Here is a 12,504-nt window from a genome sequence, read left to right as displayed (position 1 = left end):
AATCTAGAGGATTCCGCTGCTCAAAACAACCTTACATGCTGCGTTCCTCCCGCTGGGCGTAAGCAACGGAGCGACGCCCAGCGGAAGCAACGCAGGTCCTTTTGGTACAATCCGTTACCCATACAAGTCTATGGGAAATAGACCAAATGGGCGGATTGTAACGGAAGGAAAACAACGCAAGTGTGAAAGTACCCTAAAAAGAAAGTTTTTAATTTAGTTACAAAAAAAAAAAAAAATATATAATGTCCCCAAGTAAATGCTGGCAGATCATTGGAGGTGGAGTAACATCCAAGGTAATAGTTTAGCTTCTAGTTTGTCATCATCCGAGATATCCAAACCTGTTTAATGGCAAGTCAGGCCTACCTTTAGTCTACATAGTACACAAAAACAAACAGTCGTGAAGCCTGAAACCTACTGTATGTTGCAATCTGTAACACTCTAACCTTCTAGCTGATAATTTCACTGCTGTCAGGCCCTTACAACAATCATCCCATTACTGTACTCATGGAGAAACGACAACAATCTTACAAGTAGACCGGCCGGATGAGCCACTTTGTTGTCCTTGGTGACATGAGCAGTGTTCAGTATCGATTAGATACATAGATAGGAGCTGTGTATATACTGTGAAGCAGAAAAATGACAACACTGTGGGTTGAAAACTTAAAAGGGTGGTCCCACACCTAAAATGTCTTTTGTAATCATTATACAAGTTCCTACACTTCTCCCTTATCTCTAATCTCTAAGTGTACGTACGCACGCTGCAGAAATTTTCTACATCAAATCTGTACCTTCCGGCAAAAGAACGCACCAAAAAACTGCACCAAAAAAAAAAAAAAAAAATGCATAGTGGTGTATTTTGCACCATGTGTTTTTTTTTTTTTTTTTTAAATTGAGTGAATAGATGAGATGGAAGGGCTGCAAAACGGAGGGGAAAAAAAAATGCACCAACAATGACATGCAGGAGATTATTTTCTACACCAAATCTGCAAGTAAAAAAAAAAAAACAAGCATCGTGCACACAGCACTCCAGAATTCACACAGACATGCAGATTTGGGCCACAATCTGCAACAAAACCTCACCAAAAAAATACACCATGCGCACAAGGCCTATAGGTGATTTTTTTTTGTTTTGTATCTATTTAATCATTTCACCCGACGAACAAGTGTTTTGCTCATTCATCAGGTAATTATGCAGGCTAAACAGGCAACTGTACCTGTCGTGAATCATTAAGTGGCCAATATAAATGCACCTTTACATGGTGACATGCCACCTGCTATACAAGTATTAGAGAGCACTGTAAAAAAATATGAATATGCTACTGTATTTTTTGCAATCGTGATATCAAGGACACATGACTGTGCACATATAATTGACATGGAGCACCAGCCTAACCAGGAGACGTCAATGATCCATGTGAAAAGATGTCATGGGATCACAATCCATCAGCATTTATGAGCCCAGATATCAGAGGCCTTGCCTTCATGGGAGCAAGGACACTCTCCTTCAACCTGCAAGGCAACCCCCCACCCCCCCCAGTACCCTGAAATTGGTGGATCTGGACAATTTCAAGCTCAAGTGTATGACCACCAATAGGCCACGTGCACACGTTAAGTATTTTGTAAGGGTTTTTTTACCTCCGTATTTGTGGCCAAAATTAGGAGTGGGTAATAAATACAGAAGTGGTGCCCGTGTTTCTATTATACCTTTCCTCTACTGTAGGTACAAACAAAACAAAAAAAAAAAAAAAACAAACAAACAAACAAACCACCTGACCGAATACTCCGTGTGCACGTGGCCTTGGTCCACCTTTGGGGCTGGTTTGGTTTTTTCTCAAGCGAATTATGCATCAAAATGTAGATGAAAAATTTGAAAGTTGCAAATAATGAATGGAAGTAAAACATCTGGAAAACTAAACTATCTGCACACAATGCTGGACAAAAAAAAAAAAAAGGAAACAAACCAAATAAAAAAAAATAAATAAAAAAAAAACCGCACAAAATGAAATAAGGTGCAACTAAAGCAAGATCCATTTTCACTCCTGAGTAAGGCCCCTTTCACACATCAGTTTTTTGCCATCAGTTGCAATCCATTTTTGAGGAGAAAAAAAAAAAAAAAAAAATAATATGGATCCAGCCAGTGCTGGATTTGTTTTTTTCTCATTGACTTGTATTAGTGACGGATTGCGATGAATGACCTCACGTTACATCCGTCGGAAAATGTTTGTCCGGGCGACAGATCAGACGTCCAATGAACATTTTCTGTCTGCGTCGAAAAAAAAGACAGCGACGGATCGGTCGGCGTCCGTCGTTTGTTATAGTGGAAACCTATGGGCGCAGGGTCCGTTGCAATCCGTCAAATGATGGATTCTGGAGAGGGATCCGTTTTTTTTCAAGTGAGCATGCTCAGATGAGCTGTAAAATCATTACTGGTCAGAAATATCTCTCTGACATGAAAATATACTAGTACAACAGATCCATTTTTTTTTTTACAGGATCCGTTACATCAGTCACAAAAACGGATTGAGACTGATGGCAAAAAAATGATGCGTGAAAGAGGCCTAAAAGGCACAAAAGGAACGATGAGTCAGTAGGCTCTGGATTTTTCAGCTAAAGAAAAAAAAAAAAAAAAAAATATCTGCATCAAACTATGTGAATATGACCTAAAAACACATTTCGACTGTTTGTAGGAACGCTCGTTCCAGACTACTGCTCACCTAAACAAGCCAGCAAATGACGGCCACTTGCGCCGTGTAAGCAGAGCGTGTGCCGCCGACAACATGATGCATGGGTACTGAACAATCCCATTAACCAGCGTTCTGTGCCATACAATGCTCTTCGGGTCGGCCGCATGGACAAGTAAGTGACCAGAACTTGTGGCTTATGCGTAGTCAATCCGCAGTCGTTTAACGGCATGAATAGCGAAGGTGTAACCCAGCATAAAGCCGATTAATCTAACAGACTGGTTGCATGTGACAATATAATACAAAAAAATGGTGGTTGTTAGGCAGCAAATCCCTAGCAACCAGTCTGTCTCAAATGATGGCTGGATTTTTAGCACCAAGGTTGTCCGGCTGCCACTAGTAGAGGGGAAGACATTCTGGGGCAACAAACATATGACTTTCTTGATCATTAAATCAGATTTTTCCACATTGTTTCACATGAATACCACCAAATAATGAAAGGATTCATAAACATATTTGCAAAAGGCCTTGATTTTCCTGTATATTGTGTATGTGCCGTCTGCAATGACTCTTCATATAGAGACCACCTATAGGGAAGAACAAGATAAACTGTCCTTTCTGTGGCGACCAAATCACCCGGTCTGAATTTTAACACATTGCACCCTAACAAGTGTGAATATGACACGTGCTCCATATTGGAGCTCTATTCACATGTAACCAAGATCCGCCTAAACCAAAAATCACAGAAATTCCACCCATAGAATCACAAAAAGAAACCTTCTGTGAGGCATTGTACTGGGAGGAACACTCCCAGAATAGCAAGTAGACAGCAATTATATGCTCGCTCAGCTTACGCCAACCCTACACAATTCTACATATGTTTGGCAATGGTCCCGCTGCATACATGGTTCAATAAGCTCCATACTATGCATGCAGCATCCTATGTACAGAGAGTAGAAATGGGGAGGTTTACAAAAACACTTGTGCACACGGCCACGTTATGAAGAGCCATAGAGATGTACGAGGCGTCACTGTGCCTCCATTACCTCATATTAAAAAGAAAAAAAATTGAACACTTCTAGTGCTTTGGATCAGATTTTCATCCATTTTTGATCCGCATGTCTGCTTCTACTATCAGGGTTTCATTCATTTTTCTTGTATAATAATAATAATAATAATAATAATAATAATAATAATAATAATAATAATAATAATAACAAAAAAAACACCCCAACACACACACACACACACACACACACACACACACACACACACAATAACATGGAAGAGTCAACAGCCCCATAGATTACAAGGCCCCGTTGAGTATTTGGGGAGTTGTGGTTTTTTTTTTACCTCAGAATTTCTGGCCAAATCCAGGAGTGGAACAATCAGAGGAAAAGTAAAATAGAAAAAAAAAAAAAAGAATGTCCCACTACTACATTTATCACCCACTCCTGGTTTTGTCTTAGAAAAACTGACCAAATATTGAACATGTGGCCTAAGGCCACGTGCAGACATTGCGTATTTGGCGAGGTTTCTTTACCTCAGTATTTATGGCTAAAACCAGAAGTGGTGACGTGTTTCTATCAGGAAGCTTTCACATTGCGTTAAAGAGAAGCGGTCACCATTTTTTTTACCCTATAAGCTGCGGCCACCACTGGGCTCTTATATACAGTATTCTAACATGCTGTATATAAGAGCCCAGGCCGCTGTGTAGAAAATAAACACTTTACAATACTCATCTAAACCAGTCGCTGCAGTGGATGTGGCTCAAATGGGCGTCTTCGTCCTCCGGTGCCTCCTCTTTCGGCCATCTTCATCCTCCTTCTGAAGCCTGTGAGCATGACGCATCTACGTCATACACACTCGCTGGTACCGCGCAGGCGCACTACAATACTTTGATATGCCCTGCACAGGGCAGATCAAACTGCGGCTGCTCAGGACCTGAATGTCGGCGAGTGTGTATGACGTCGGACGTGTCATGCACCACGACTTCAGAAGATGGAAGACAAAGATGGCCGAAAGAGGAGGCGCCGGCAACAGAACAGTGCCACCCATCTGACCAGTCTGCACTGGAGCGACCCCCTAGGTGAGTATTATAAAGTGTTTATGTTCTACACAGCGGCCAGGGCTCTTATATACAGCATGTTAGCATGCTGTATACAAGAGCCCGGTGGTGGTGGCCGCAGCTTATAGGGCAAAAAACTAGTGACAGGTTCCCTTTAACTATGTTCACTGGTCCCATCGGGGACTCCATCCAAACCCCCCCCCTGCAAAACATGTTTGGGTCGCATGCACCGACAGGGCCATTGACCGTAATGGAGCAGACTGAGTCACCGTGTGCGCCGTCGTGCATCATTTTCGGGCGTATACACTGTCTGGAGGTGGAAACCCAGATGCAATCTACTACGTCTGGGTGTTCGCCTGCATAAAGCGTATACACCCGAAAATGGTGCATGACAGCGCACATGGTGACTCCATTTGCACCATTACAGTCAATGGCCCCATCGGCGCACGCATCCGAAACCAGTTTTGCGGAGGGACTCGGACAGAGGCTAGACCGGGACCAGTGAACGTAGGTAAAAACAAAAATGTGAAAGGGGCCTTATAATTTTCCTCTGATTGTTGTTCCACTCCTGGTTTTGACTTACAAATACTGAGGGAATGGAAAAAGAAAAAAAAAAAAAAAACACAACAAACCTCACTAAGGCCACATTATGTTTTTGCTGCATTTTTTTTGCATTGAGTTTTATGCAAATTAAAAGCTGCTTTTTACAGTACCAGCAAAAGCAATGAGACATCAGAAATCTCATGCACACACACTTGCTTTTTTTTTCCTGACTGAAATGGAAAACTACTGTGTTTTTAAAAGACCAGTATGTCAATTTTTTCAGTGTTTTTGCTTTTACTGGTGAAAAAAGCTGCAATGAAAAAGTGCAAAAACTTAACTGTGCTTCTGCGGATTTTGTGGTGAATGAAACTAATTTTATTTAAACGTACTGTAGACAAATGAAAAAATGCGACAAAAATACAGCAAAACCTGTTTTTTTGGAAGCAGCTTTTTTTTTTTATCTTTTACTGTCAAAAATAGAAGGTTTTGCTGCAGAAAAAAAAATAAATAAAATTGTGTGAACTTACCCTTAAGGGTATGTGCCCACGATCAGGACTCACTGCGTCTTGGACGAAGCGGGTCCTGACCTGCGGCTCCGCTAGTCTCCTCCACAGGAGAACGCAGGAGACCACAGCTGCTAGTAGCCACGATCAGGGTTCAGTGCGCTGCGGTCTCTCGCTTGTGTTCCCTCTATGGAGGATGCATGCGAATACACAGTAAACAATTGACATGCTGCAGACTGGAAAGCCACTCCGCAGGTCAGTATTTGCTGTGGAAAAACAAGCACAGTGGGCGCGGGATTTCTAGAAATCTCATCCACTATACTGGTACTGTACAACGCAGCGTTTTGGACGCAGCTGAAGTATGTTGCGTCCAAAACGCAGCAAACACTTATCGAGGGCATGCACTACAATTCTCAACATGTGCATGTGGCCTAATGGGTATGTGGACATCTAAGTGAGACCTTAGGCTAAGGTCACTGGGCTGTTGTAAAACTCATGCTGGCTCCGTGTGCTCAGCTGCATAGTGGATGGGTACAGGAGCCGTCTACCATGTAAAAACACACCAGTCTGAAACCATGAGATTTTTTTTCCACATAGACTTGAGATGTGTGTGAAAAACATCCCACGTAAAATCGCATATGGGCTACTAGGTCCATGTGCGGTCCGTTCTCCACAAAAAGAACGCACAAACCAAAAAGACATTTTAGTCAAAGTATCCTCGAAGAAACATTTTTTCCCTTGAGGCTTTGTTCCCCAAAGCTCCATATGGCGGCACACAAAGCACCACGTACGGCCATGTGCACGTAACTTCGCTGTGTGCCAGAGGCCTGAAGAAGTGAGGCTTCTGCTGCCAGCCATCCCTTTTTGCTAGATTTTATATATCTCCCTAGTGATGGTTTGTATGGAGATTATAGCTCTATAAATCTAACTTTACACTAGCTGTACGTGTATATGTGACATAAAGCAGGAGTCAGGGACGCTCAGAAGGATCAGGCAGCCATTTTGTGGAATAGAGCCACACTCATCAGTACACAATGCAGATGAGCTCCTCATCATATGATCGAATTGTGGATTTTAGCAACAGCCAAACAAAGCCTGCACCGTGTGACAATGACAAACACTTTTATATAACATGTTTTCCTCGTGTCATGTGTAACAGGAATACATAAAAACTCCTGACACGTCCATATTTAACGGCTACACTGACTGGAAATTCCTTTATGGAAAAAATAATATTAACACGCCTCAGTGAGACCTCTGAATACACCAGGCCTCGTGCGTAAAAAGGGGGTCCTGCGGAAAAAAGACCCATGCATAACACTGTCAATGATGGCAAACCATAGAAACTAAGTGAAATATGTCAATGGGTGCAATTCCTAAAATTCAGGAGCCTTGTACCTAAGGGCATCAACCTAAGGAGCAGACATATCATTGGACAGGGGCCTAAGAGGCTAGGTGGCCCATTTCTACCCCCAAAGCAGGTGGAATTGTGCATTTTGATGAGTTTTTGGCCTGTAAAGGGCCCATATATTGTTCTTGCACAGGGGCCCTTTACTATCTGTGTCCGCCAGTGATCAGCCTGATATACCGACAAGTACCATATGACTAGATCCATATTGTAGCTGCTACTTTATGCACATCAATTGCATGGATTTCTGCAATCCCCCATCAGATATATGGGACGGTGGGAGAAATGGTTGCATCAAACCCGGAAATATTAAATTTGGTCACAGTGTCTCTCAGCCTATAGCTATCGAAGCGAAAAATCGCAGCGTACTGTAAGTGAATGGGGTCATAATGTAAGTTTCAACTCCATTCACTTCTATTTTGCTGCACACAGCAATCTTTGACAGCGAGACCAGTGCCCATGCCAAAGTTGCCAGTAGCTCCAGCAGTGATTAAAGGGAACCTGTCAGGTGCAATATTCACCTAGTGCCACGAGCAGTTCTGGGTACATATTTCTAATCCAGGCCTAACTGTCCCAGCCTATAGTAGCATAGATAAAGAGATCTTTAGAAAAAGTATTTCCTTTATGATATGCTAATGAGCACAGTGACAAGTCCACCCTCTTAGCCCACCATCATCAGCGGTGACGCGCATGCCTGTGTCCGTTGTCACCGCTTCAGGATGCCAGGTTAGGGTCAGTGCGCTTGATCAGAAGTTCCCATCACTTCCGGTCATGCGCACTAGACCTCTCTGAAGCTGGAATGCGTACACCCAGCTTCATGGTGCGCATGACCGGAAGTGCCGGGACTTCTGATCACGCGCACTGACCTTAACCCGGCATTCTGAAGCGGTGACAACGGACACAGGTACGCATGTCACCACTGATGACATTGGGCTAAGAGGGCAGACTAGTCGGGTGAAGTAACGCCCTTGCGACTAGTCCCTGTGCTCATTAGCATACCATAAAGGATCTTTAGAAATACTACAGTTATTTAGAGTGCCCCTTTATAACTATATGAAAACATACCATAATACCATATGGTAGCAAAAGAAGAAGTGCAAATAATCATAAGCAAAAAAAAAAGAAGGACTGGCTATTTGTAGAAAATCTACAGGGATAATAAAAGGTTAAACACCATTACACATGATGATATCACTGCTGACAGTCAAAGAGCACGGATTTATAGTAAGAGAGGAAAGAAAAAAAAAAATTCAATCTGTGTTGAAGGTGACTACATTATGTCTGCCAGGAGCATGATACATTACATATTCCATAAACTAGATATGTCAGCTGTTCTCAAGTATGATACAAACCAGGGAGTAGTCCATAGAAATGTAAAGGCAATGAATAAGCACATATGCTAATAAGAAGATAAATACACATAGATGGCCCAACATAGATAAGCACAGCAAACCGGCATCTGAAAACCCACAAACTCAGTGGTGCCCATTTTTTGTTACAATCTGTAAAATAAAATGGCATCATAAAACCAGAAGAGATAAAAAAAAAAAAAAAGTGTCCAATAATAAAGTTAATAAGTATCCTTTAAGAACCACTGACCAGCAGGATTTAACTAGTTTTCAGCAAAACCATTCACAGGACCCCAGCCCAGCAGCCACGTTGGCAGCTCATCACTACCGAACCACGGATCTGTGACTCTTCTACATGCGACATTCTCTTAAAAATCTTTTTTTGCTCAACTCTCATGTTTTTTTTATTCAATTTATATTGTCCTGTGAATATCACAACAACAAATCTTTATTTTTATAGCGCCAACATATTCCGCAGTGCTTTACAATTAAATGAAAAATGGTTGATAATACTTATCAAAGTAACTTATTAAGTATCCTAGTGTGGTCTAATAAATATACAGAAGGCACAGTAGAGTATATAATCATTATATATATATATATATATATATATATATATATATATATATATATATATATATATATATTCACACACAGACACACATATATATATATATATATATATATATATATATATATATACACACACATACATACATATATATATATTTCACGGGACAACATTGAAGATGTGACACTGCTTCAATGTACAGTAGTCAGTGTACAGCTTGTATAACAGTGTCGTTTGGTGCACTCTAAATAACGCAACACACAGGCAATGTCAAAACCGCTGACAAAAGTGAAAATGGCCAAATTGTGCTCAAGTGTCAATATTTTGTGTGGCCACCATTATTTTCCAGCACTGCTTTAACTGTCCTGGGCATGGAGTTCACTAAAGCTTCCCAGGAGCCACTGGATCCTCTTCTATCCTCCATGACAACATCACAAAGCTGGTGGACCTTGCCCTCCACCTTCCATTTGAAGATGCCACACAGATGCTCAATAGGGTTTAGGTCTGGCGACATGCTTGGCCAGTCCAGCAGCTTTACCCTCAGTTTACTCAGCAAGGAAGTGGTCATCTTGGAGGTGTGTATGGGGGCGTTATGTCGGAATACTGCCCTGCAGCCCAGTCACAGTACATGTTGGTGTATTCATGGTTTCCTCAATGAATTGTAACTCCCCACGGCTGGCAGCAGTCATGCAGCCCCAAACTATGACACTTCCACCACCATGCTTGACTGTGGGCAGTGCACACTTGTCTTCGTATTCCTCCCACGGTTGCCGCCACACACATTTGACACCATCTGAACCAAATAAATTTATCTTTGTATCATCAAACCACAGGACATGGTTCCAGTAATCTTATGTCCTCTGTCTGTTTATCTTCAGCAAACTGTGGGCTTTTTTGAGCATCATCTTTGAAGAGGCTTCCTACTGAAACACAGCCATGCAGATCAATTTGATGCAGTGTGAGGCATATCGTCTGAGTACTGACAGGCTGCCCCCCCCCCCACCCCCCAACCCCTTTATCGTCTGCAGTAATGCTGGCAGCACTCATGTCTATTTTGAAATGATAACCTCTAAATATGATGCTGAGCATGTGCACTCAATTTCTTTGGTCGACCATGGCGAGGCCTGTTCTAAGTGGAACCTGTCATGTTAAACCGCTGTATGGTCTTGGCCACCGTGCTGCAGCTCAGTGTCAGGGTGTAGGCAATCTTCTTATAGCGTAGGCCATCTGTATGTAATGCAATATTTTTTTTACCAGATACTCATATCTTTGCTATGAGGGGCCATGTTGAACATCCAGTGACCCGTATAAGAGTGTGTGTGTGTGTGTGTGTGTGTGTGTGTGTGTGTGTGTGTGTGTGTGTGTGTGTGTGTACACAATAACACCAAATGTAACACTCCTGCTCCCTATTTGTACCCTAGACCTTGTAACAAGGGTGAACATATTAGTGGTGCAGTCACACGGAGTCCCAAGAAGTACGGGGGCCCATTTTTAATTCCAAAGCATTTGTGCATTTTGATGAGCTCTTGGGCTGCAAAGGGCCCATATATTGTTCTTGCACAGGGGTCCTTAACAGTCCGTCTGGCAGTGCTTGTAACACTAATGAGACACCTGATAGCGGGGAGGGAAAATGACAAATTGGGCACAATTTGGCCACTCTCACTTAGAGATGTACTCACCTATGTTGTTATCGGTGTAGACATTAATGGCGGTGTGTTGAGTTATGTAGGGGACACCAGATTGACACAATCTATACACTGATTACTTTACATTGCATCATGTCATATCTTCCTTCTTCAAATCAAATCTTTATTTTTTTATATAGCGCTAACATATTCCCCAGCGCTTTACATACATAAAGGAACACTGTCCCCATTGGGGCTCACAATCTAAAGTCCCTATCAGTAGGTCTTTGGAGTGTGGGAGGAAACCGGAGAACCCGAAGGAAAACCACGCAAACACGGGGAGAACATACAAACTCCTTGCAGATGTTGTCCTTGGTGGGATTTGAACCCAGGACCCCAGCGCTGCAAGACTGCAATGCTAACCACTGAGCCACCGTGCCTTGTTGACAAGATATAGAATATTTCCAAAAATATGAGGGGCGTACTAACTTTTCAGATACATTGTACATAGAGACATTTATATCATATTATATATATATTACACAGCTCTCCACAATGGCTTATAATACTTATCAAAGTAACTTAAGTATCCTGGGGTGATTGGACAGCAGCTCCATTCTTGATCAGTAAATGGGCCAATAAGTGTGTTAGTATATGCAGAGGGGGATATATACAATCATATATACACATTATTACCCACCAAAATAACTAAATCTGAGTTATTACCTTCAGCCAACACCTCGTCCACAGTCACTTGGTGCCTCCCGATGGTGAACACTCTGCCGATGTAGCCAGTGCCCAGGCCGCTGGAGGACCCCCCACCGACCCCAGGGCCAGAGCCCCCCAATTCACGGCGGGAGTCAAAGAACTTCTTCATGTTCATTACACCCCCCACCCCCCCAGAAAAGAAGAAAAAGGCTCGAGCAGGAAATACAAGTGTAATCCTTCTCCTCTGGATCAGGCCAAATGATTCATTCAAAAGCCTCCCCACCCTGGTGACTGCCAAAATGTGCAGAGAGGGGGATCGTCTGCAGCCCAGGGGGCAGATCCGGGGGTGCTGCGGGGAGTCCGGGTGACAGCCCTACACACAGAGTGCTCGCCTAGCGCTGCATCCTGCAGAGGACATGGATGGAGGTGTCACCCGCTAGTATGGGTGTAGCCTGTGCGCCCCATACACGCACATCACACCCCCGCTCACCAGGCAGCCTGCAGGGCACAGGGGGGCAGCGCTCAGCCCCATAGAATTAGATGGGAGCTGTGTATGGGGACAGCACAGCAGCTGATAACTGGGGCTTAACCAGGAAATGAACCTGAACAGGAAATGACTTAGATTTACAAAAAGCCTGCCCCCTCCTCCCTACCCCTACTGCCGACCAGCGCTCAGGACACAGAGCCCCCTCCTGCCTCAGAGATGCCCCTTCACACTGCACAGCGCCGGCTCCGAGCGTGCAAGGAGTGTGCAAGCAGCGGCGCAGCGAAAATCCTCCGCCACAGCGCTGATTACCCGGCAGCGCAATGCACGCTGGGTCATGTAGTCTTTTGGGAGCGCTGCTTTATGAGGCATGCCGGGAGCAGGAACTACAATTCCCGAGAGGCTGCGGTGAGCCATCTGCCTGTCCTTCTGGAGCTTCGCCGTAACGCGGCTGTGTTCTCTTTACCTGAGCCTTGTGCTCATGACCTACATATTGTTGTGTGTGTGTGTCATATCACTGACAGTTCCTATACAATCCAGCTAGGGCTCACAATATTACGAATT

The 12,504-nt window shown here is 43.4% G+C and overlaps 1 protein-coding gene across 6 annotated transcripts in view; it reads right to left on the bottom strand.

The window, feature by feature from the left end:
* The window catches only part of AAK1 (AP2 associated kinase 1), a 205,708-nt gene extending 193,467 nt beyond the window's left edge, over positions 1-12,241 (bottom strand). For 3 of the 6 annotated variants that reach the window (XM_075346168.1, XM_075346167.1, XM_075346169.1), the window contains exon 1: positions 11,475-12,230. In XM_075346168.1, the coding sequence (XP_075202283.1) occupies positions 11,475-11,631 (157 nt within the window). In that variant the 5' untranslated portion in view covers positions 11,632-12,230. Of the gene's footprint in view, positions 1-11,474 lie in introns of all 6 variants that reach the window. The other 3 variants (XM_075346165.1, XM_075346164.1, XM_075346166.1) reach the window with 3 other exon arrangements.
* Between the last annotated feature and the right edge of the window lie 263 nt (positions 12,242-12,504).

This window comes from Anomaloglossus baeobatrachus, chromosome 4 (assembly GCF_048569485.1).
Source record: "Anomaloglossus baeobatrachus isolate aAnoBae1 chromosome 4, aAnoBae1.hap1, whole genome shotgun sequence".
NCBI classification, from domain to species: domain Eukaryota; kingdom Metazoa; phylum Chordata; class Amphibia; order Anura; family Aromobatidae; genus Anomaloglossus; species Anomaloglossus baeobatrachus.
The sequence above is the reverse complement of the archived record's forward strand: the minus strand, read 5'-3'. Positions and strand labels throughout refer to the sequence as shown.